Source organism: Equus przewalskii, chromosome 11 (genome assembly GCF_037783145.1).
Source record: "Equus przewalskii isolate Varuska chromosome 11, EquPr2, whole genome shotgun sequence".
NCBI classification, from domain to species: Eukaryota; Metazoa; Chordata; class Mammalia; order Perissodactyla; family Equidae; genus Equus; species Equus przewalskii.
Window position 1 is genome coordinate 28,526,832 of NC_091841.1, and position 25,542 is coordinate 28,552,373.

General features: G+C 60.1%; 1 protein-coding gene across 1 annotated transcript; it reads right to left on the minus strand.

The window, feature by feature from the left end:
• Positions 1–12,006: 12,006 nt before the first annotated feature.
• On the minus strand, positions 12,007–20,183 carry LOC103544300 (aldehyde dehydrogenase family 3 member B2-like). Its single transcript, XM_070565636.1, is given in 12 exon segments — positions 12,007–12,539; positions 12,820–12,919; positions 13,463–13,629; positions 14,328–14,702; positions 14,982–15,063; positions 15,184–15,269; positions 15,429–15,470; positions 15,473–15,548; positions 15,741–15,851; positions 16,278–16,440; positions 19,438–19,572; positions 19,832–20,183. Coding segments are annotated over 12 exon segments (1,755 nt in total). The 5' UTR covers positions 20,065–20,183; the 3' UTR covers positions 12,007–12,354.
• Between the last annotated feature and the right edge of the window lie 5,359 nt (positions 20,184–25,542).

Genomic DNA, 25,542 nt, shown 5'->3' on the forward strand with positions numbered 1-25,542 from the left:
CTGTACCTGCCATGGGGACAGCCCGGACGTCCAGCTCCTGGAGAGGCCCCGCTCAGCAGGGGCCGGGCTGCAGCTGCCACCCGAGGGGCCCCTGCCTGCTGCGAGGGGTGGTCAGCCGCTCCTGGTCTCCTGGTCCGTCCAGCAGCACCGCTCAGCTCTCAGGCGCTCAGGGCCGTCCTTCCCTCCTAGATCGCGCAGGTCTTGGTTCTCCACCCGAGCCGGGCACCTGCTCTGCAGGTGGGACCCTGGCTTTGGGATGTGCGAGACCGCTTCTCCAAGACGCCCTCAGACTGGACTGTGTGCGGCCACTGGCTGGGCTCGTCCAGCTCCAGGGCGGTGCTGTGCGGGAGGAGGGCAGGTGGGAAGGCTCTGACGTCGCGCAGCCTCCTCTCCCGCTGCCGGTCCCCCCTCCTGGCTCCCTCCCTTCCCCAGCTAGGAGCCCCCCAGCCATTCCTGATCAATGGGCCCAGGTGCCGGGGCGGGAGGCCCATCTTGAGGATGCGTTGTGTGATCCGCAGGGGCCCGGGCCTGGCTGACTGGAGGGGATGGGGCTGATGGGGCTGCGGGGAGGGTGGAGAGGCCACAATAGCGGGAGGAGGGCAGAGCATGGAGGGCTGAATGGCAGAGGTGGTGCCCTCTGACCAGGACCCAGACCCCCGACCTGGGGCTGCCAGTGTCCGATTACAGGAAAGTGGAAGAGGAAACGTGAGGGGGCAGCAGCCAGTGCCGGCAGGGGCGGAGAACCGGACTAGGTGGCAGGAAGCCAGGTCCTCCTGACAGTCCCTGTGCCTCAGTTTCCCCAACTGAACTAAGTGCATAATCTCTTCTGTCTGGGACCGGCTGGCCCAGCCTGGGAGCAGTAAGCTGTCCCCATCCTGGGTGACGATGCCTACATAGTCCCCGCAGGGCAGGAGACTGGCCCAGGTCAGAGACCTCTGGTGCAGGTGTCTGCTCTGCCCATGTATCTGTCTGTTTTCTCCAGCCTGACCAACGCCTTCTCCAGGCTGTCCCTGCCTGTCCGGGGCTGGGCATTCAGGGCACACACGGATCACTGGTCGGGCAGGCAGGAGGCTGGGATCCCCTGAAGCTGGTAGCTCATAGTTAAGAGTGCTGTTGGTCATTCCATCCCTGTCATATGGCCCAGAGAGGGGCATCTGCCTAGATCTCACGTTAGCCCGTTCTGGGAGGGAGCATCTCAGGCTAGCCCCCAGGCCAGAGTACTAGGCAGGAGCACCCCAGGCTAGGCTGGGCATGCTCAACTGGAGTCCCCAAGGTGGGTGGGACCCCCCCTACACACACCTCCTCCAGAGTCTAGCACTGGGGACGTGGGGTTGCCAGAGACCCATACCTAAGAGGGGGCACCGGGGGCTGAGGGTCAGAGGAGCTGCCCCTCTCGGAGTGTGACATCCCAGAACCTCAGGCCACGGGCAGACCTCTCCTCTCTTCAGCTCAGAGATGCCACTGCTTCAGTCCCCTGTGCCTCAGATCCCAGCCTGCGAGCCGGGAGGGTCCTGTCGGGAGAGGGTGGGCTGACCCGGGCACAGACCCATGCCTGGCGGGGGCAGGAAGGCTGCACCCGCTCTGGGGTTTGCTGCCAGGCAAGATGGGGAGGCGGTTCTCTGTGCTTGTGATGGAGGATCCCAGGGCTCCCCGGGGCCACCCAGTGAGGTGTGGCCGTGCCACCCTGTCCCAGAAGCCGCAGGGGGGCAGAGGGGAAATGGGAGAGATGATGGAGTCGCGTGGAGGATCCACACCAGTCCCAGTGGCTCCCCCTGAGCCCAGATTCCCAGGGGCGGGCCAGCCCAGGGTTCTATTGACTCCTGGTGTGCGTATGTGTGTGTGCGTGTGTGTGCGTGCACATGCACATGTGTTGCACATGCCTTTCTTCTGTGTGATGGGAAACCCCCCACACACACACACAGGTGCATGAGCACACTGACACCCCACCCCACGGGCACACAGACAAACTGAAGGCCCAAGGACCCACCACCGTTCGTGTGCACATGCACAAGCTCCTGTATGCACAGATACACACACTGTCTGTCTTACACACACGCGCCATGCACACACCTCCCTGCACAGCCTCTTCCCCGGTTGGCCTGCCCTTCCTGCCCGAGGCCCCTGCTGGCCCCCTGCCCCCTCATCCATCTTGCCTGCCAGCCCGTCCCTGGTGCCCCCATATCCTTCACACCTTCTCATCTCGCTGCTCAATAGCAGGAGGCGGCGAGGCAGCCGTGGCCGCAGGGAGATGGATGAGTCAGGCAGGGGGACACAGGGGCCGGGGAGTGATGCCCAGAGAGGACGGCGCCCTGGGTGCCACCAGCCCTGCTGTCGGGTGGTGTGGACAGTGTGAGGCTGCATCCGGATGCTGTCCCACCCTGCCCAGCTCAGCCCTGCTGTGTACACGCTGGAGAGAGGGTCAGGACCGAGGGGCCTCCAGCAGCAGACCCCGTGTCTGCTCCCCACCGATGCTGATGCAGAGTCCTGGGCTGGTGCTGGGGGCTTGGCCTCCCTGGGAGGACCTCTTTCTTCCGCAAGCTGAGACACTGCCTCCCTGCGTCCCCGTGCTTGGACGGGCCGTGCTCGGTGGGGAGAGCCTTGCTGAGCTGCACGCCTGCCCCAGCTGTGAGCCCCCATGGGCTGCAGCCTCATTACACACCTGGAAATGCTGGGCTATGTGCCGGCCACATACAGATCCCCCCAGAAGAACGCCCCAGGTACTAAGGCTCTCGGAGACACGCATGTGCAAAGACGTACACACACACACACAGCACCTGGGGCAGGGACACACACGGATACCCACACACATGTGCACATACATGGGTACATGCTTCTGCTCTCCCAGATTGACTCTCTGGCGCTGGGAGTGTAGGGGGTTGGGGGGCCCCCGTCTGGGTCACCGTCTCCTCTGGAAGTCCCTCTGCTGGCCCCAGGACAGTCTTTTTCCAAGTTCCCCACACACTATGGGATCTTCCCTCTGGGCCCTGATGGACAAGCATGGGTGCGGAGATAGCCACCACTGGCCCCAGGACACACAGCATGTCCAAGACCACCCTGGGCCAGACCTGCCCCAGACCCTGAGGTCACAGAGAGGGGCCACGCAGGACAGAGGATACAAGCCATGGACCCTGGAAATCTTCCATTTTATAGAATGGGAAACTGAGGCATGGAGGGGTGAGGGGTGGCAAGGAACATGGTACAGAGTGGGTGGCGAAGGGCCATGGGCTGGGGATTGTGCCTCAGGACCCATTGTTCAGATGAGAGGGCTGAGGCTGGGCAGGTGTGGCCCGGGTTAGGGATGGTGGGTGGCAGCGGGGGCCAGTGTGGGCAGGGTGGGCATGGAGAATGTGAGCTGCTCAGTCTGGACGAAGGCAATGCCCTTCTCAGAGTGGGCAGCCTCGCTGATGGACCTGGGGGACACGGTGGACTCCCTCTCATAGAGGTGGTCCTCCCTGGAGGAAGGAGGCGGAGACCCCTGAGACAGAAACCCATCCTTGCAGAGTTTTAGCATTCCTTGGTCCCCTTTGATCCGAGGGGAAGTTGGAGTTCCACTGGAGTTCCACTCAAGTTGCTGGCCCACAGGGACTCATCATGGAGGAGGAGGCTCTGGCTGGTCACTGGTGAGGGGGTGCCCCCTCTGAAGCCCCTCTCATCTCTGAAAGCCAGGTGGGGAGCTTGGGGTACCATTACTAAGGAGGCTGGGGCGCCCCGGCCGCCTGGGCCCTGCAGGACACAAGGGCCACGGAGGGCGTGGATTGTGGCCCACAGCGACCCCATGTGGCAGCAACAGAGCAGCAGCTGGTGTCCCGCCCATTCTTCCCAACCTCCTTCTGGTGGGTAGAAGCAGGACCGCGCGATTCCGGGAACATTCAGGAAGGGGAGGCCTGGAGAAGGAGACGCTGGACTCTCTGCTAACTAACGTGCAGAGGGTTGCTCAAGGAGTTAATCGGAAATTAACCGGAAAATAAAGAGAGGGCTCTGTATTTGCGCCTCCAAGCAGAGGAACTGGGGCTTGCCTGCCCCACACCCCCGCCCTCCCTCTGCCTTCTGTGGCCAGGAGAGCCGTGTCCAGACTGTTGAGGAGTCCCCTTGTGCCTTCCATGGGTGCTGTGACGATCACTGTGGCCCCGAGTTCCAGGCCTGAGCGTGAGGTTCCCGGGGAGGCAGGAGGGAGCCTGGGCTCCTGTCCTCCTGCTTCTGTTTCTAAGGTGCTGGTGATCTTGTGGGAGGCACCTGTGGTCCCTCCCTTTGGGCCTCAGTTTCCCCTGACACCTCCAAGGCTGTGACCCAGGAGTCCCCTCCCCCTGCCACACCTGCAGCTGAGGATGCACGGTGCCTGCCAGGTCCCCGGCCCCCGGGCGGGGGAAGTCCACGGAACTCAGGAGTCTGTAGGTTTCCATCTGGAAGGCAGGAAAGGGCGTGCCTGTGTGGGAGACTGGCTGTGTGAGCCCGGCCTCTCCTCTTTGGGCCTCGCTTCCCTCCCCACCCCACCACCGGCAAGTCCCCCGGGGGGGTGCTGCCCTGGCTGGAGAGCTCAGTGACGTCCAGAGCTGCAGCCACTAGGGCTCTCATCCTCGGCCGGTGGCACGCCCTGAGGCTGGGGACCCAGCTCCAGGGCTGGGGATCCGGAGAACAAGGGTCAGGCAGGTGCCCCAGATGGAGGTGCTCCAGACCCCAGGCCCCGCCCATCACCCAGCCCCGCCCCCTTCCCCCCAGGTGGCGGCCCACCTGTTCCATTCTTGGCCACTGAGTTGCTGAGTTCCTGAGTTCCGTTGTGACTCTTCTTCCTGGACAGCTGTTCTGGAAGACACGGCAGGGCAGCTCGGGCTGCCTGGAATTCCTTCCCCACCTTCTCTCTCTGTCTGAACCCTTCACATTCTTCCAAGGCCCAGCTTGGCAACCACCTCCTCCGGGAAGCCCACCTGACACTCCCACCCCTGCTCTCAGCACCTTGTCCCTGCCTTGGGCCTCATATCGTCTTAGAAGTCTCTGCCCCCACCTCTCTGTCCACACAGGTGCCCAGTGGGCTTGCTGAAGCCCCTTCCTGGAGGCCCTGTGGCCGTCCCCTCCCTCCCCGCCCACAGTGCAGACTCTGGTCCCGCTGTGTCTGTGGGCTGGAGGGCGAACCTTTTCCCTGCTCTGTGGGGCAGGAGCTGAGGCTGCTGCAGCTCCGGGCTGGGACGCCGAGCAGGGGCCGTGGAGATAGAGTCCTGAAGCTGGGGCAAGCAGGAAGGGGGCAGGGGGTCAAGGTGAAGAACCCGGGCCAAGGGTCACGGTCAGAGTCAGACAGTGGGACCCCCAAGACAAGTCAGTGGGTGTGACCTTGAGACAAGGGACAGGAGCTGAGGCCTCAGGAGCTGCCCGGCCTGGGGGGAGGGGCTGGGTAGGGCAGAAGGGCAGCACTGGCCAGGGCCGGAACCTCTGCAGGGGCAGGAATGGAGTATCAGGCCCCGAAGGTCTCGGTCAGGGATCAGCCGTTTAATGGGAGAGCGCCCCTGAGACGCTGCAGGAGAGTCAGAGCAGCTCGCCGGCTCTTCCTTAGGGCTGCTGTGGCTGGCCCTGCTCAGGACCCTCGCTGGCTCCTCACTGCCCCCGTAAAGTCCGAACCCTCCACCTGGCCTTGCCTGCCGCCGCATCAGCTTTCACTCCAGCCACACTTCCAAGCATCGTGCTGGTCTCACCTCCAGGCCTTTGCACCTGCTGGGCCTTTCCCGGGAAACTCCTTTCCTCTCTTCACCTGGTTAACTCCTTCTCCACTTGATTGAGACACTGCCTCCTCCAGGAAGCCCTCCCTGACTGCCCTTGGCCAGGTGAGATGCTTTGTGTCACCCCCACCCCTGCATTTAACCTCCTGGGTTGTGGTTGCTGGGTTCTTCCTCTGTCTCCCCCAGTAAGCTGAGGACAACGCCTCGGTCCTATTTCCCATTCTCTCACGTGAGCTGGCCAGAGCCTGGCTCAGAGAAGGGGCTCATCAAAGATCAACTGAAGAAAAGTGTGAACAGTGGTTGGGGCACAAGACAAGTAAACACAGCCTGTGGGGCTGATCTGAGGCAAGCCCGGAGTCTGAGGAACCCAGAGGAGGCCCTGACCAGCTGGAGTCAGGATGGGCTTCCTGGAGGAGGTGATATCAATCTGGATTTCTCCCAACTGAAAAGGGAGGAATGAGTATCCTAGGCAGAGGGGTATGCACTACTGGTGGCCAGAGGGGGCGTCTGAGGTGAGGACTTCAGGGCCAGGCTGAGGGGCCACATGTTCCTCGGAGCTGGTGCAGGGGCCTGGAGGGGGGCGGGGGTTGAAGACCTGCAGATGCAGATCAGGGCTTCCTGGGCCTCCAGGGCTGGGGTGAGCAGCTCTTAGGCCGGGGGTATTTACATGCCTGGAGGTCCCCAGGCAGGAAGTGTCTGTGCCACGCTGGCGGAGAGCAGGGGGCCAGGCGTGTGGCTGAGGGCAACCCAGAGGTCAGGGGCACTGGGGTCTCCCTGCCCAGCTCCACCCCGCACTGTTACTGGCCGCTGCCATGTCGAGTTCAGGTCCTGCAGCCAGACTCCTATCCTTACCCTCTGTCCCTCTTTGGGGAAGGGACAGCTCCACCCCCCGGGGCCAGGTAGGGCTCCCACTGGAGAGCTGCACTTAGCCTTGGAAAATTACCTCCAGGGACCCTTGAAGGCTTGGGATGAAGACAAACCCCCCAGAGAGAGCCCCAGAGGGCAGCCAGGTACAGGCTGTTGACTGCACGGATGTCCTGCCAAAGGGGCGGGCCTGGAATCCAGCCTCATGCCGCTGACTGAGCCGTGGGCCACCCCCCACCCGCCCCCGCCAGGACCCTGCAAGTTACTTATTGAGGCATCAGCCTTGGTGGCCATCCAGATGAGGTGTCCCCCTCTCCCCACCCCCTCAGCAACGTGCTTCTGTCCTTGCAGCCCCCAGGGGGCCAGGGTCACTCCCAGGCCACCCTGACCATGAAGGGCTATGATCTGTGGCATCCCAGCGTTATGGCTCTTTGATGCTTTAAACAAAATTTCAAACGATTTCATCCAGTATTATGAGTCGTTTCCAGGGACAGGTGTAACACAGATGCCTCAGCTGCTCTGTTTTGGAAATGACCCTCAGACCCATTTTATGGGAGGTGGAAACTGAGGCTCAGGCAGAACGCCCAGGGGCACACAGGACACTAGAGGTGGGGCTGGAGTTGGAACCCAGGGGCATCCAGTCTGGGCCCATCCTCTCCCTGCTGCCCTCAAGGGGGAAGGATGGAGGCGAAGCCCCCTGCACCCGGCCCGGGAGCCTGTCCCTCCCCCAGCTCAGCTCTTGGGGGCGAGCTGAGGATGGTCCAGAGGTCCCTGAGGAGAGAGGCAGAGCCGGGCAGTGAACTGTCCAGTCCGGTCACCCAGTGCCTACTGTACGCCAGGCCCTGGGGCCCTGAGGTTGGGCTTCCTCCAGGCATCTGGTCCCAGGCCTTCCTCACCACCAGACTTGGGCCTCCCAGGCTGGTCCAGCCCTGCTCCAGAACCAGGCCCACCAGCTCAGGGCTCCGGTGGCTGGGCCCCCCCAGGCCAGCCCTCTTTGCAACTGCTCAGATCACTCACAACTCACGAGGAAGGCTGGGCCCCCTCCGCTCTCCTGTGCTCCCCCCGTTGACTGTGGGATTGTGGTTCCCATCAGGGCAGCTGGCACCTTAAGAGGGTGGGGGGTGGGGGTGGTGAGCCTGGGTCACCGAGGGGCTGCGGCTCCCTAACAGCTCCCTCCAGAGGCCACCCCCTCCCGGGATCTGGAGCCTCAGCAAAAGGAGGGCCTTGGAAGCCGCAGAGGCTGGGCAGCCCTCACTCACTCCTGGGCTCGAGGTGGAAGGACTTGGCGGTGGTGGTGGAGCGAGTCAGTGGGTGAGCCTGTGTCTGCCCCCCTCCCAGTCCCTGCTCCCTGCCCTGCACGGGGCGGGGGTCTCATGGCCCTGCTTTCCAAGTCAGAAGCTGTGGTCTTTGTTCCAGGGGCCCACCCCGGGGGGCTGGCTTTCTGCTGACTCGGTGCTGGGCCTCTTGGAAAGGAAGGAAGTCCTTGCTTGGCAGTCCTGGCTATTTTGGGGGTTCCTGGGGGCCAGGGTGCTGCCTGCCAGGGGGTGCTAGGCCCCCAGCTCTGGAGAGGACAGCAGCTGGGGGTCCTGGAAAGCTTCACTTCCCTTAGCTGGGGTCCAGCGACCCTGTTTCAGAGGGTGTTTATAGAATGGAGCTGGGGCAAGAGCTCCCAGAAACAGCAGCCCCCAGGCCTGACAGAGTGCGTGTGTGTGTGTGCATGTATGTGTGTACACGCCAGCATCTCCGTGTCTGAGGATCTGTGTATTCACGTCTGTGTTGTGTGTACCGATATGTGTACTGCCTCAGAGCCCTTGACTCTGACTTATCCCTGACAGGCTGTGTGACCTGGGGAGAGTCAGTGGCCTCTCTGAGCCTTGGCTGCTGCCTGTGAAATGAGAGCGAGGCTCTCTCCCAGCCCGGCAGCTGTGAGGAATGAAGGAGCAAAGTTTCCAGCACAAGCTTGGGAAACAGGCACACGCACAGCAGACCCTGGCATGATGGGGGCGGAGGCACCGTGGGTCCAAATTCCTCACTGCGGGTGGGGAAACAGGCCCAGAGAAGGGTCAGAACCTGAACTGACCCACAACACTGTAAGACTTGGCCCAGGAGAGTCACGTGACCTGGGAGCCACGCCTGAAGGCCACCGTCCAGCCGCTTTGGAGCGCCCTGCCTGAGCGTCCACCATCCTGCCCAGGCTCTGAGCCCGCTTTGGCCTCTGCTCACCCGCCCCCTCTGCTGGCCTTTCACAGCACCCTCATCGCAGCCTGTTCCTCCGTCCCCCTTAGGACCACCCTGCCCACTTCTTCCTACAGCCCTGGTGTCCTGGGGTGGGGAGGTGAGGAGGACTTTCCCATAGTGTCCTTTTTCTTAATGGCCCACTCTGGACTGTGGCTGGTTCCACAGTGGAACCCACACCTATGGCTGAAGCTGAGCCCTGAGGGACCCTGGGGCTGCCCCCAAGCCTTGGGGCAGCAGGATGTGGTGACTGCTGGACAAGGAGAGGCTGCTGTCACAGACCTCGAGGCCATGACGGAGCCCTGAGAAGCTCTGGGAGGTGTGTGGCTGGGGGGGGGCCCCTGCGGCAGGGCCTCTGTGCCCGACACTGGCTCGACGTACATAAGAGTCTGGACTCCATTGCATCCTGGAGTGGGGACCCCTGGGTCCCAGACACGTGTGATCCCACTTAACCCACACACCAACTCTAAGAGGCGGGGGGGAGCCCCATTCTACACGATAAGAAATGGGGATTCGGACAAGCTAAGGGACTTGCCCACAGGTCCCCAGGGACGCTGTGGCAGTGGGGGCACGTGAACCCAAGCTTCCTAGGTGGTGGGACCATGGTGGGTAAGCGTAGCGTGCTATCGAGCCGGATGAGGGCCACGGAGACGTGTCTGGAACTGCGGATGGATTCCTGGGGGAGGCAGTGCCTGCGTGGGGCTGGGGCTGGGTTGGAGCGGGAAGGGAGGGCGTCCTGGGAGGGGAGAACAGCCTGAGCAAAGGCAGAGGGTTCAAGGCTGTCGGAACCTCTGTATTGCTGGGTCGTAAAAAGCAGGACAGTTTGTTCCGTGTCCAGAGGACACTGCCTCCAGGACTGGGCCCCGTCAGCCACGACCGCAAGAGCGAAAGGCTGGGACTGCGAAGGATGGAGTGAATAGGGGACACTTGTGACTCCGTGGCCTCTCTTGAGCAGCCTCCCTGGGGTAGAAGGAAGAACCTGCTTCCCAGTCTCCCTTGCAGCTAGGATGCAGTCACGTGACTCTGCTCCACCAATCAGGTGAGAGGCTGCCATCTCAAGGAGCAGGATGCTGGGCACGCCGGTGCAGAGCCCAGCTCATGGCTGGACTCCAGGAGACAGGGCCCCAGCTTTCTCTGGGTGACCCTAGGAAGTTTTCTACCCTCTCTGGGCCCCAAGGACAAGACGTCTGCTCCGCCTGTGGGCTTTGCAGTGGACAGACCGGGTGTGAATGCAACCAAGCCTCAGAAGCTTCAAAACTTAAAAACTTGGTCTCTCTGAGCCTCAGTTTCTCTACCGTTAACTGGACTAAGAACACCCATTATAGAGATTTTAGGGGTGCGGGGCGGGGGCTCACCATGCACAGTCTCCTTTCATCCTCCCCAGATGCCCGTGAAGCTGGTACTACTGACAGCTCTACTCCATAGCTGAGGCTCAGAGATGGCTCACACATGCCCAGGATCACACAGCCTGTCTATCACAGAGCCAGGATTCAAAGCCAAGTCTGCCTGAGTCCAGACCCTGTGCCCTTGACCCCTGCGCCAACTGCCTCAGGGCAGGAAAGGGGCGAGGTGTATGGGCCCAACGGAGAGTGGGGAAAAAGCCATCTTGACTGCAGATGCCGTTATGAAGTCATTCTGGGACTGCTCTCCTGCCCTGGTGGCCCCACGGAGCCACGTTTTCCTGGAGGTTTTGTCCCCTATCTCAACCACAGCAACTAATGGCCAAAGAAGGCAAAGGGAGCAAGACTGGGTGTGGTTTGGGCAGGGAAACACTTGCGTCTTCAATGAACTGTATCTTTTGTTTTTTACTCGCTGGACCCACTGCCCAGACCACGGCTGGGAGACCCTCTGATTCTTCTCAAACCTCCTGGCTCTCTCTTTTCAGCCCAGTGGTTATTTTGACGAAGCAACTTCCCTGGGCAGGGGTGGGGAGAGAGGGACTCTCTTAGACCCAGGCTCATTGGTCACTCAGCTTCTACCTGGGCCACTTACCCATCTATCAATTCACCCATCCACTCACCCAACTATCCATCTTACTCGTCCATTCACTCAACCACTCACTTGCCCTTCTACCCACCCACTGTATCATCCATCCATCCATCCATTTATCCATCCATCCATTCATCTTTCCATCCATCCACCCACTCACCTATCCATCCATCCATTCATTCATCTGTCCATCCATCCACTCATCTTTCCATCCATCCACCCACTCACCTATCCATCCATCCATTCATTCATCTGTCCATCCATCCACTCATCTTTCCATCCATCCACCCACTCACCTATCCATCCATCCATTCATCTGTCCATCCATCCACTCATCTTCCCATCCATCCACCCACTCACCTATCTATCCATCCATCCATCTGTCCATCCATCCACTCATCTCCCCATCCATCCACACACTCACCTATCTATCCATCCATCCATCTGTCCATCCACCCACTCACCTTCCCATCCATCCACCCACTCACCTGTCTATCCATCCATCTATCCATCCATCCATCCATCCATCTTTCCATCTATCCTCTCACTTCCTTATTCTTTCCTTCATTCATCAAAAACCCCTGGCAAGCACCTCCTTTGACTCCATCCTGTACCATCTTGGAGTCAACCATCCCCAACACTTCCCAGGGTGGGCAGAAGGATCATACCTCCCCTTCTGCCCTCAGCCTCAGGCCACTAGCCCAGTTTTCCCATGGCTCTGAGGGGTGAGGAGCCCATTGAAGCAAGATTGGAACTGGGCTCCCAGGGTGAGGACTAGGGAAAGAACAAGAGGCTGGTCACAATGGACCAGATATGCTGTTTCCTGATCCCCGACTCCACATCTCTCAGGAAAGCCCACCATCTCTCAGCTCTACCCTGCTTTCCTGTATAAACTCTGTCCCATCTCCAGACCTCGGTTCCCCCGTGTGTCAGATGAAATGATGAGATTTAGATTCTGCCGACCCTGACCTCCTTCCGATAGCCTAGGGCAGGGGTGACAGATGTGGCCAGCATGTGACATCCCCGGCCTGTGCCCATAGCAGGCACCACTGATCAACTGTTGTACACCTTCCTATTGATTCCACACACAGCGTCAGAGGCTTTGTCAGTGATACATGTCAGGCAGCCACTACCAATTGGCCGCATCTGGGTTCAAGATCAGATCACTTCAGGTCAGACAAACCCAGTTGCCCAAACCAGATGTGAATGGAGCTGTTTGAAATTGCTCTGTATTTTGGGAGCCTATTTATGGATCTGACACAAGGGAGTCCTTTCTAAACACAAGAGCTGCCCAACCTTGCAAGGGGATGAGTTCTCCGTCACCAGACATATCCAAGCAGAGGGTCGACAAATCTGTCAGAAGGCTGCAGAGGGGACTTGGGCCTTGAAAGGCGCTGGCCCAATGGCCCAGAGGTCCTGCCCAGTCAGGGGTCCAAGATCCCAGGAGCAGGATCTTTGCAGTCCAGGACAAGAGACTCCACCTTTCAGAGACCACTGGGCATCTTGGCAGCAGCAGGCCAGAGGGGTGGTGAGAGTGGGGCACTGGAGGTGGGCAGAGTGCTCACAGCAGGGTACAGCTCTGGGGGCCCAAGGACCAGCGTACTAGCTGCTGTTTCCAGTCAGGATAGGGCGGGTAGTGGATATCGTTGAGCTTCTCCAGGCCTGGGGGGGAGAGCAGGCAGGCGCGGTGGTGGGAAAAGGTGTTGAAGGAGAACTTGCCGTGGTATCTTCCCATCCCGCTGTTGCCTGCATGGGCACGGAAGTGAAGGTATGAGGCCGGGCAGCCCACCCCGCCTCAGCAGCAGCCCACTGCCCAGGCAGAGCCCACCACTGGCAAGGAGTTCCGAGAAAGCCAGGCCATTCTAAGAGCCACTTTGCAGATAGGGAAACTGAGGCCTTGAGAGGCCCAGGACCTGGATCAAGGTTGGACTGTGAGTGAAGGCAAAACTGGGCCTCCTGGTTCTCGGGTGTCACCCCAGGCTTCCCTGGGGGTGGGGGCTGGAGGGTGGAGGAAGGCAGGACTCACCGACGCCCCCAAGTGGCAGGGATGGCAGAGTCAAGTAGGTGAAGCCGTCATTGCCTCCGAAAGTGCCGCTGCTGGTCCTATCCAGCATCTCGTTCACTACCTGGGAGGAGTGGAGGAGGCCAGATCGGGGGTCGTCAGCAGAGAAGAGGGCTCCCCCTGCCATGTACTTTCCACATTGAGGGGAGCCCATGACCGTGAGAAATGGCAGTGGGGGTGGCAAGTGGCAGTAGAGCGCAGGCCCCACTGTGCGCAGCCTGGCTCGGCCTGTCAGGTCCCAGCTTGGCTCTGCCACCATCCCCGCTCCGGGGTCTCTGCTTGCCCATCCAGAACCTTTGCACAGTTTAGGAAAAGGGGGCTCTCTGGGCAGCCAGATAGGAAAATGTTCTTCTTGTCCTGGCAGAGGCTGTCCCAGCCACGGCAGACAGCTGGCGAGCCACGCATTTGGCAGGTTTTTGGCCCTCCCCGAACCCTCTCTGCCAGGTGCCCTTGAGCAGGGAGCCGACATCCAGGTGTCCTGGATTATAGTCACACTAGAAGCATCATCTGCTGCCCTAACCCTCGCAGGGTGGACTGTGAGAGGGGAGGTAGCGGGTCTGCCCCACTTCCAGCCCCTCTGTTGCCCCAGCCCTGCCTGAGCCCCCACCTCACTGCTCTTGGAGAAGGCGTACAACACCAGGGGCTTCTCCCGGCGGTTGATGAAGTTGATGGCCTCGTCCAGGCTCCTCACGTTCACGATGGGCAGGATGGGCCCGAAGATCTCCTCCTGCATCACCGGCTCCGTCTCCTGCACGTCCACCAGCACCGTGGGTGCTGTCCAGGCACAGGGGACGGCTCAGCCCCGGGGTGGGGCCTCCGGCAGCGCCCAGGGACCCAGGGCTCCAGGCTCAGGGAGGTTCTAGGGAGGGGAGTCTCCCCAGAGCCCCTGAGAAGTGACCGTGAGGGGTTCCCCAGCCTGACCAGGGGACCAGGGCCTACGGGGCCCAGAGAACCCCTCAGCCTCGGTCTTACAGTCGGGGGGTGACGGGATCTTAGACCCCTGGAGTCCGAGGTCCCAACCTGTTAGAGCAGCAGCGTCGCCGGCTGTGCCATGTGGCCTGGGAGAAGGGGCCGCTTTGTAATCACAGCACAGCAGACACTCAGGGCAGGTGCTGGAGTTCAGCACGCAGGCTCAGAGGACCTGGGGTCACAGCCCCGGGGAGCCCCGGATCGTAGGACGGAAGTTTGGAATCAGAGCACTCACTCGGGGCCCTGGAATGCTGGGGTCCCAGCTTAGAGAATCAGAGCTGGGGCCAGAGTGTGGCATTATGGGGTCACGGACGCAGACCGTGGCATGGGGACTGCTAGCGTCACGGTGTCGCAGCACCGAAGCCGGGGACCAGGCGGGGCTCTGGCAGCGGGGCCGTGGGAGTCTGAGGCCCAAAGGTTCGGGCTGGGCCCAGACTCGGGGCCCGGCTGTGCCTCCAGCGAGGGGGGGCCTTAGCCTGGGGGGCGGGAAGAACGCAACTCACCGATGTAGCGATCGCTCTGGTCACTCTGGCCCCCGATGGCCACGCGGCCGCAGCCCAGCAGGCCCTGGAGCCTCTGGAAATGCTTGTCGTTGATGATGCGGCTCAGGTTCGGGGAGCTCCGGGGGTCTTCGCCGAAGAAGCGGGCTATGGTGCTCTGCAGGGCGGGCAGCAGCCGCTCCTGCATCTCGGGGCTGCACAGCACGTAGTCGGGGGCCACGCAGGTCTGGCCCGTGTTCAAGTAGCGGAAAAAGGCCACGGTCTCAGGGTCGCAGTTGTCATCCACGTAGCAGGGGTTCTTGCCCCCCAGCTCCAGTGTGACCGGTGTCAGGTGCTTGGCGGCTGCGGTCATGACGATCCTGCCCACTCGAGGGCTCCCTGGGGACATGGGAGTTGACTCCCATCCTCAACTGGCCTCAGCCAGATGGTCCAGGCACCACCCCTCTGGCCCATCCTGCCTCACCCACTGGATCTGCCCCTGGCCCTGCCACCCCAGGATCCCACTCCTCCAAGCCTCCAAGACCCAGAGGCCCAGCCCACCTGCCTGGACTGATTGCCATCTGGGACACTCCCCGCCACTGGCCACTGGCTGCTCCCTCCTGACCTTACTCTCCAACATCACCCCTCTCCCCAGGACTCTGCGGGGGTCACCCTCACCCGTGAAGAAAATGTAATCAAACTTGTGCTCCAGCAGCTTCCCCGTCTCCTCGGGCCCGCCCAGCATCACAGCAAAGCAGCTCTGCAAGGGAGGACGGGTGGCTCAGGGGACACCACAGGCCCCAGGGACAACTGGACCTCCCCAGCCGGCAGGGGCACAGGTGTGGCACGCAGGGCACTGAGGGGGCAGAGTGGCCCTTACCTGGTCCAGGTACTGGGGCAGCACCTCGGCCAGGACCTTCTCTGTGCTTGTGCTTATTTCTGATGGCTTCAGCACCACACAGTTCCCTGTGGAGGCAGAAGGGGGAGACCCAGAGGCCGGACTCAGAGAGCAGAGTCACAGGCAGGGCACACAAGGCTGGGGGCACTACAGGGACAGAATGCGGGGGACCCCTTTGGGAAGGGCTATGGGACAGGAGGGCGTGGGGCTCAGGGTCCCCTCCTTACCTGCTGCGAGGGCGCCCACCAGGGGCACCAGGGTCAGGTTCGGGGGTAGTTCCAGGGGGTGATGATGAGCACCAGGCCGAAGGGCTCCTTCCGGATGAAGGTAGAGCTCAGCTGCATGAGCTGGGGTGCAGGATGGATGGTGGGACCCTGTGGAGGACCACTCCACAGCCCACCCCCACAGGGCAGTCCCCATCAGGAGATGGAGGTCCCGAGAAAGTTAGTGACTCACCCCGGGTCAGAGGTGGCGAAGGGGCCTGGGCTGGAGCTGCCCCTGGGCACTGCCACCACCCCTCCCTCGGCCGGCGGCCTCACCAGGTTCTTGGTCGCTGGCTCGTCCTTCATCCAGGTGTGCAGGTTCTTGAGGGCTAGTGTGACCTCCGTCTGGCACATGAGGAACTCAGATATATCCGCCTCAAAGGCTGACTTCGGTGGGGGTGGAATTCGGGGGTCAGGCTCAGGGCAGGTCCCGGAGGGGGTCTACTGCAAGGGGACTGGGTCCCCAGTGGTCCCCACTGGCAATATGGAGACAGTCTCCGGGGCAGAATAGCCGGTCCCCTGGGAACTGCACAGTGAGTGCTAAGGTCACAGGCCCTGGCCGTATGATCTGTGCTCCAATTCTGGCTCTGCCACTTCCTGGCCGTGGAACGTTGGGCAAGAGACTTAATCCCCACACACCACAGTTTCCCCATCAGTACAGCTGTGGAAACTGCCTGACAGGTTTGATGAGTTAGAACGTCAGGGAAGGGTCTGTGAAATCAGCGGGAGTGACTTAAGGACGCAGCCAGCCCTTCCTCCCCCCACCCCCTGCCCATCTCCCCCCACCCCTGCCCGCCTGCCCTGCTCGCTCACCTTGCGCAGGTCCCGAGCCAGCACCTCCTGCAGAAGCTGCTGGTTGTCCCGCAGGAAGCGTCCCAGGCCCTCGAGCTGGGTGACCCAGAACTCAGCCGGCCGCGTGCGCCCCGCGCTGAAGGACTCCCGCAGCCTCTGCAGTGTGTCCCTGAAGGGGTCCATCCTGCCAGGAGGGGACAGTGTGGGCCGGGGCTCCCCCATCTTCGCGGGCACCCTCCCCAGGCCCTGCCTACACCTACGTGGGCTCACAGACACCCCCACAGGGACTTACCCCAGGTATAACCCCGCACCCCTCCAGCACACGCACCCTGCCCAAATTCATGCCTGGCCCCACTTCACCAAGGATTTGTCAGATGGTGGGCAGGGCCCCTGCTAGGCCTAAACCAGGGTCCCTGAGGGTTCTTCACCTCAGAGGCCACAGAGCATTTCTGATGGCAGACGGGGAAAATGAGGCTGGCGTGTGCCACAGGTCCTTGGAGCGCGAGAAGGGCTCAGTGTCTGCTCTGGGGAGGAGGGCCTGGACAGAGTCTCAAAGCAAGGAGCAGAAAGGGGCGTTCGGGCGGCCGGGGTCCACGGGCAGGCGGAGGTGGAGGGGCGGGCTGGCAGAGCTGGGGCCGACTGGGACCCGAGCCCATCTTCAGCCCAACGGAGCCCCAGAGGCCTGAGGAGGGCGGGGGCATGGAGTGGAGAGAAGGGGCCCAGCGGGGGGTGCTCAGGAAGAGGGCCTGCCCAGACCCAGAGCAAGAGTGGGGTCTGAGCACCCCAACCTAGGGCTGCAATTCGGGCAAAGAGTTTGTGTGTCTCTGTCTCTCTGTGTGTCTCTGTCTCTCTGTCTCTGCATGTCTCTGTGTGTCTGTATGTGTCTCTGTCTCTCTATGTGTCTCTGTGCATGTCTCTGTCTCTCTCTCTCTCTGTGTCTCTGTGTGTTTCTGTGTCTCTGTGTGTCTCTGTGTCTCTGTCTGTCTCTGTGCGTGTGGTTGTGGACTGTCTTCAGCCTTCAGCAGCATCTTACGGGCCCTGCCTGAGACCTTAGAGGGGCGTCAGCTGTGGAGTGGGATGGGGCTTGTATCCCCACTGGGCACCCTGCAGGCCAGTGGCCCCATCAGCACCCCTCCCACTCCCAGGACCTCGGCAGGCCCCTCCTCCTCTCTGAGCCTCAGTCTCCTCATCTGGGAAGTGGGGCCAGCATTCCCGTGGGAGTGCACAGCACAGCCAGCCAGGCCTGGCCATCCGACCCTCGACACTCGGTGGGCCCTGTGGTTGCTGTCTTTAGCAACAATAAGACAAGGAGAGCGGCCTGCCCTGCACTATGGGCGGTCGGGGAGAGGAATGTGGAGAGCCAGGGATGCTGGGCACGTTCCTAGACAACACCTGCAGACACACTCTCCCTTCCCACACAGTGAGGCTACCATTCCTAGCACACTTCATCCCCTGTCATCGGGGCAGGGACCCTGCTATGTCCCGGCTGTCTGGAGGACACTGCCTCCAGGGGGTGATCAGGAAAGACTTGTTACTGTGTCCAACCCTTGTTGTGGGCTGGAAGGGGACTGGCCCTCTCACAGCCAGGCCCAGGGGAAGGGGGAAGTCCCACCGAGACCCTTGCCCAGATTGCAGAGGGGCAGAGTGGAGCCAGGCCCAGGCCCAGACCCAAGAGGGCCTGGGGGCCATTTTCTCCTGGGTGCTTCCTGGAGGAGCTGGGCCTGGTGGGGCTGCTTTGGACCCAACTCTGGCCACTGTCACTGCCCACCCTCAGTCCCAGAGTCGTCCTGGGGTACCTGCAGGCCTTTGGGTCCCAGGGCTGCCCCAAAGCTCTGCCTGGAATGCCAGCATCACCCTCCCGCCCCCAGCTTTCCCTGGCTGGGGTTCCAGCAGCTCCTAGGCATCTCAGCCCTGCTCTAATTTCGTCCATGCCTCCCCAGTGCCTCAGCCCTGAATCAAGGCCCAGAGTGGAGGAGTCTGGGGTGAGCTGTGGCACCCAGGTGTCCTGATTTCCACCCCAGGACCCCGGCCCCAGCTCAGTTACATCTTTCCTGGCTGAGGCAGCGGGACAGGGGTTCCCTGCCTTTCTCAGCTGTCATTGTCTCTGTCCTCACCGTGCACACTTGGAGTGCCTGGGGACAGTCTCAGGCTTCACTTGTCCATGGCCAAGTGCCCAGGCCTAGCCCCATCGTTGCCAGCAATATGAGGAGCGAACGGCTAGGTGGGGGCTGAGGTCAGCTGCACCGCCAGAGGGGCCAGAGCAGGACAGCTGGCTCCTGCTTCCCGCCCAAGGTACTTCCTCACCTGTCCCCCACTGCAGGGGACCAGGGACCCAGGGCTTGCTGAGTGGGGGCTGATGGGGGCTCCAGGCTTCTTACCAGGCAGGCCCAAGCTGGATCTGGGCTACATAAGTGACCACAACAGACCTGGCCAGCCCTCACAGAGCTCAGTCTAGACACAGAACAATGACATCAAAGACAGTATAATTATAAACATGAATTGGTGTGCCACAAGCTCTGAGGGAGGTTGCTAGAGACCCCACGAGCAGCCTCTGACTTCCATGGGAAACGGAGGAGCTCTCGGAGGGCAGATGCCCTAGACTGAAGGATCAGCATGTGCAAAGGGCCTGTGGGGGAGATTTGGAGAAACAAGATGCAGCTGGGCAGGTCAACAGCCTGACAGGATCTTCACCCAGGGAGCTGGGGTTTATTCCATGGGCAATGGGCAAACCGCAGAACTCAGGCTGGCGCGGGGCAGCAGAGCTGGCTCCCGGAGCTAAGTGTTTGTCATGCTTCATTTCATTTAAGCCTTGAGGGTCTTAGTATTATCCCATTGTAAGGATGAGGAAACCGAGGCTCCGTAAGGTGTCCTGACTTGACTTGCCCCCTCACAGCTGCACTATGGCGGGTTCAATGCCAGTCCGGGTAGCCCTCCAGCCCCTTCCCACCACCATGCACCAATGTGTGCCCTGCGCTTTTTATCAGCTTCTCAGCATCTTTCTGTAGCTTCCAGATTTTCTACAATGAGAATGCAATACTTCCAGAACCAGAAATGAACAGTGAGCGTTTCTCTTACAACCTGAAACCCAAGACCGAGCTCCGGCCAGACCTCCCAAGGAGCTGCTTCTTCGCCCTCCCGGCTCCTCAGCCCTGATCCTGATCACAGCCCTGGTGACACTTGCCTGGCTGGCCCTGTTCGTCCACATCCTGCCTCCTTCCCAGGCTGGGAGCCGCTCAAGGGAAGACAGGATCTGTCCCCACACAGCACAGCCGGGCCAGCACAAGGCCGGGGACAGAGGGGTCCTCCGAGGGTGCTCCTGGGTGCCAAGGGGTAGAGGGTCGAGTGGGGGATGAGGCTCAGATGGGATAACTGACCTGAGGCCACACGGCACAGCCAGAGCAGGACAGCATGCCCCTCCCTGCGCTGAGCCAGGCCCCCCAACCCTGGGGCCCCATATCCCTCCTGCGCCCCCTGCCCCCGTGCTGCTGGCCCCTGCCCAGTGCCATTTGCCCTGTGGCCCCTCTGCCCCTGGCCCTCGCCCCCTGGGCCCCATATACCCCTGTGCAGGCTCCAACCTTGGCTGCTTCACGGCGCCTTTGACCCCTTTCACCGACATTCTGCCTTCAGATGTGCTGATAATAGTCCTAGTCCAGCTCCCGCCCCGACCTCTGCCGACTGTCAGTCCCCCTGGGAGCGAGCGGCTGGCTGCCTCCCACAGGACTTCATGTGCCTGAGCCTGGGAGAGGCACAGCACCTGGGGCGACCTCACAAACACCGGGTTGGGCTGATCTCCTTCTGAGTCACACATCTACATCTCTCCTGCCGCCAGCGATTGGCTGTACACGCCCTGGCACAGTGGGCCCGGGAACAGGTCTGGTAACTCCGGGTGTGCTGGGAGGGGCTGATAAGCAGAGAAATCCCCCAGGGGCCTTACAGGATGAAAATACAACCCTGGCAGCAAATGCAGCCTCCTCCAGGAAGCCCTCAGCCAGCCGAGCTGTATGGCCCACCCACATCCCTGCGCCAATTCCTCACGTCCGCCCTCCACCCCCACATGCCATGTGGCTCCTCCATGTCCATTCTCCTGATGTGCCCCACTGGCATCCTCTGGGCAGAAGAAGGGGCCGCAGTAGCTCTCGAGAGAGCCTGGACAGGCCCCCGGGGCATCTGTGGCTGCAGGACAGTGCCTCATTCCTTTGTTCCTGTCTTCTCCTGTTTACTCTGTGGTGCTGGGAAAGTTAGTTAACCTCTCTGAGCCTCTCTGTGGTGGCAGTAGCACTTACTTGTCATGGTTCTTTAGAGGCTCACATGGAAAGATGCAAGTATAGACAAGGCAGATCGCAGCTTCTGGAACAAAATCAATGCTCCTAGACGATGGCTCCAAATATATCCTCGAGTGTTTCTTGAGCACCTGCTAGGTTCTGAGAAGCAGAAGAATGAGCTCAGGCCCCCCGATCCTCTCCCCCCACTGCCCCAAGCCTGTCCAATGGGACCAAGAACACTCACTGCTGAGGGCCGTGGAGAGCGTTTCCAGGCGGAGCAGGTAACCAGCCGCATGCCCGTGGCTGTGATTGGAGCCAGCCCAGCGGGAGCCACAGCCTGCCACAAACCCAGGCCCCCAAGCCTTTGAGACTTTGGGAGTTTAGGATGTCAGTGATGATACGACCCCAGGAGGGGACCTGGGGGCCAGAGCACAGGGCACACAAGCTGGAACCTCAGGGCTGCCAGGACCCGTCTGAGAGCAGGCAGTGGGTGCGTGGCTGAGGAGGCCCACTGCCCCCAAACCATCGGGTGACGACTTCAGTTGGGCAAATTGTGTCTCAATTAAGCTGTTAAAACAAAACAAAACAGAACCAGCCAGAGGCCTGAATGGGCCATAAGCTAAGGAAAATATGCTCAAACTCAACAGCAATTGGTACAAAGAAAAATCAAACAATGGTAAGATGCCTTTGCAGACCCACTATATTAGTTTCCTGTGGCTGCGGGAGCAAATGTCCACAAACTTCGTGGCTGAAGACAAAAATCCATGCTCTCACAGCTCCGGAGGCCAGAAGTCCAAAATCAAGGTGCTGGCAGGGCTGCGCTGCCTCCAGACATTCTAGGACAGAACCCACCCTTACCTCTTCTGGTTTTGGGGGCCACTAGCATTCCTTGGCTTGTGGCCTCATGCCTCCCATCTCTGCCTCGTCTTCACGTGCCATTCTTCTCGGTGTGTCTCATCTCCTTCTGCGTCTCTCTTATTAGCACACTTGTGGTTGGGTTTGAGGCCCCCCAGATAATCAAGAATAATTCCCGCGTCTCAAGGTCCTTAACTTAATCACACTGGCAGAGACACTTTTTCTAAGTAAGGTCTCATTCACATAGGGTCAGGGGGTGGACAGATCCTTGGGGACCATTCTCAGCCTACCACAGGGAGCAAAAGCTCTCTGCTTTGTCGCCCCTGGGGAATATTGGATCATGACTCCCAGAAAATCCTATTCAAATTGTCGACAAATATTTGCTGAGCTCTTAAAAGCCCGGCTACACAGGGGCCCTGGCTGTGAACTGACCCTGCAGGAGGGCGCTGGTCCCGGGGGAGGGGGTTTGGGGACACCAAACAAGCGGTCAGACAATGCACACAGTCACAAGACGCTGGGCAGAGAGAGGCTGTGGCAGGGCCAAAAGCAGCATTGGAGCTGAGTTCCGGGGACAAGATGAAGCAGATTATCTGCAACTGCGAAGGCAGAGTGCCCGTTCCAGGCAGATGAGACACGAGGGCAAATGTCTGTAGGCAGGAGAGAGACCAACGTGGCTGTGAGGGAGTGAACCAGAGTGAGAGGAAGCAGGGGACAGGCCACCTCGGAGTGGGTACGGAGTTAGGTTGATTCCAAGTGCAAGGGGGACCCACAGAGGGTTTCAGCAGGTGGCCCCGACAGAGGGCCACGTCTGGATGATCCTGGATGAGCTGGGGGTGGCGGGGAGGGCTGGAGGCTGCAGGAGTCACCCAGGCCAGAGCCTGAGAGCCTGGGCAAGGGTGCTGGCAGTGTGGACGAGGGAGTGGGCCCTTTGAGAGAGCTTTGCCAGCAGAACCTGGAGGAGTTATGCTAGATTCAGGCAAGGGGACAGGAAAGGGAGGAATCAGGGAACTATGCAGGTTTCAGCTGAAGGTAAGGGTGGATGGATAGGCAAGCACTGTTTTCTGAGATGGAGGCCCTGGAGGGCCTGGCCTGTGAGAGGTAGGGACCCTAAGTCCCACTGGACAGGGGGTCGGCCAGAGGGGCCCGAAGAGCTGCCAAGCAGGACTTGGGAACATGAGTTGGAGGCTCAGGGCCCAGGCCAGCGGGGATATGAACGTGGGAGCCATCATCTCATGGATTGTCTTTAAAGCCATGGGACTGGAAGAGGTCACTAGCGTGCCCGGCAAGGAGTCATGAGGAAAGGCAGTCCATAGGATGGGGCCAGGGGACAGCAAAGCGGGCAGCCAGGAACGACCTCAGTAAGACTGGACTAAAAAGGGCCCATGACCTTGGCAAGTATCACTGAAAAGGAGAAATAGGAGAGAAGCCGTGCTGGAACAGCTGAACGCGAGCGGACCAGGAGGAAGGGGCGTCTCCCACAGACCAGGGCTGATCAGTAGGATAGACACCTACCTGGCTCACCTGGGAGCTGGCAGAAGTGCAGGGTCTAAGCCAGCAGGTCTGGGTAGGGCTGGAAACTGTGCTTTCTCAACACGCCACAGTGACAGGGCTGTAGGTCTGGGAGCCACTGTTGGGTGCACTCAAGGATGCCCTGCTCCGGCACTGCTGACGGGGAACGGTCACCCTGTGTGGTGGGGGGCCATCCTGTGCTTCATAGTGCTTAGCAGCCTCCCTGGTGGTCTCTACCCATTACTGCCCAAGGCACCCGGGTCATCTGCCCACTGCAAGACATGCCAATAGTCAAGAGGCAAGGTGGTAGTGTTACCGAAAGTCCGGTCTCTGATCCCGATGTCAATCCACATAACGAGAACAGAGTCTTGGGTGAAAAAGGAAAGGCTTTACTTTGCCAGGCAGAGGGAGCAAAGCAAGGGCCAGGGCCCCAAAAGTTGCTTGCTGCCCGTTAAGAAATGAGTAGGGGTTTTTATTTGGGGTTTTCGGAGGGGGGGGGGGGGCCGTGGCCTTCTTGGTCAGCATTTTCCCAGCAGCCTGCGTCTGGGGCTGCTTCCAACAGAGGAGACAAAGTGTTCTTGGCTGGTTCCCTCCACACTGGAAGGTGGACTCTGACGTCAGGGAGCCAAGGAGGTGGGCGTGGGAAGCTTCGGGTTCTTGATCTTCTCTGGACGTTAGTTTCTCTGTGAAGAACTTCCAAGTCCTGGGATCAGCCACAACTTTAGTGGGAGCCCAGCGTGAGGCCACCTGGACTTGAGCAATTTGTAACTTCTATTTGGCTCTATAGCTCCGGGAGCCGAAGCTTAAAGAAACAAGCATTTGCATTTACGTCTGAGCGTAACTAAAGAACCAGGGACCTGGGGAATGTGTGCCTTTAGTTTAACCCCATATGTGCTGGATTCACTGTAGGGGAACCGATATCAGGGCTGATAGTAACTATGAGCCTGTAACAATAGGAGAGAAAGGACTTTTTTTACAACAGCTTGCCCCCAAGAGGGAACATGGCTGACTGATGTCTGAAAGAACCATGTTACAGAACAAACACTACAAGCCAGTTGTATAAGGGGCTGGTCTCCGGGTTGGGGAGGCATCTGGTCTGTATGTGGGGACATCCGTCTGATCTCCAGGTGGGGGCAGACATCCGCTTTTTGTTCCTGATAAGCTTTTGTTTTACTGGATAAGCATCAGAGACTGGAGCAAGGTCCTATACCCTTATCTTTCAGTTGCCGTTGATGATGGCTGACTGCACAGACTCTCTGGGTGGGGGTGGGGAGCTGCGGCGGGTCATCCCTTTCCTAAGGAGCTCAAAAGAACGAATCTGTCAACTTATCGCAGCTGGGAGGGAGCATAAAATCCACAGAGCACGCCTGGGCTGGTTAATCAGAGGTCATTCAAAGTTACAATACGGATTCTTTTCTACACTGTGGCTTCCCTTATGTCAACCTGGGGTTGAGCCAGCATCATACCCACTACATGCTGGTAGCTCAACCCCAGTGGTGACAACCTCAAACATCTCCAGACACTGCAGATGTCCCCCGGGGGACGACACCACTCCCCGTTGAGAGCCACTGCACCAGATGATTCTTTCAAGGAGTTCTGTCGCTACTGGGAGCAGAAAATGGCAGATGGCCGAGGGGTGGAGTGACGTTGAGAGTGGGGAGTTCCAGGGGGCAGGCTGGGCCGCTCGCGGAGATGATTCGGGAGAAGAGCCCTTGATGGGGTGGTGGACGGTAAGCCCTGACAGCTGGATTTTCTCTTTTTTGTAATGCTAGCGCCTGACTTAAGTTTGGATTGCCGAGGCGTCCATTTCAAAGAGAAAAAATTTCTTAACGCTTTAAATTCTTGCTCTTATGTTTTAAACTCACCGATAAAGAGTGAGCCGGCAAAAAGGCGAAGGCTTCACCCTCCACTCCAGTAAAAACAGAACCCCAGGCCTGAGCTCTCTCCCTCTCTCTACTTGTGACCTCGCTGTGTAATTTCCAGGACTTGTAGGGAAGAAATCTCTGTTTTCAGAGTTTCCTAACGGTTCTGGCTGAAGGACGTCTTGCTGTCATATTAAGAACCACAAGGCTTGGTGTCCAGACACAACGGTGGTTGTTACCAGGCTCAACTGGCACAGAGCAAGGGGGCAGAGGATGTGGAGGTGGGTCAGGAGCCTGCAGAGTGGAGGGTGGCTCTGGAGAATGAGGGATACTTTTATTCTGGCCCTTTCTGTGTTTTCCATGAAGTAACCACCAGCCGGAGTGGAGGAGGGAGGGAGGGAAGGAGTTGGGTGTGACAAACCTGAGGACGGAGCAGCTGGCTCGGTCCAGGCCTCTGAGGTTTGTCCGTGACCTTCCAGTGAGATCTGTCAGACTCCTCTGGACTGAATTGTATCCCCTTAAATTCGTTTGCTGGAGCCCTAACCCCCAGTGTGGGGTATTTGGAGGTGGAGACTTGGGGAGGTTGGTTAGGGTTGGATGAGGTCATGAGTTGGGCTCAGGGCTCTTATAAGATAGACACCAGCGAGCTCGCTGGCTCTCTCTGCCCTGTGAGGACATGGCCAGAAGGCCGCCATCTACGAGCCGGCAAAAGAGCCCTCTTTTGAAACCAAGTCAGCCTGCACCTTGATCTGGGACTTCCAGCCTCCAGAACTGCGCAAAATCACCGTCTGTGGTTTA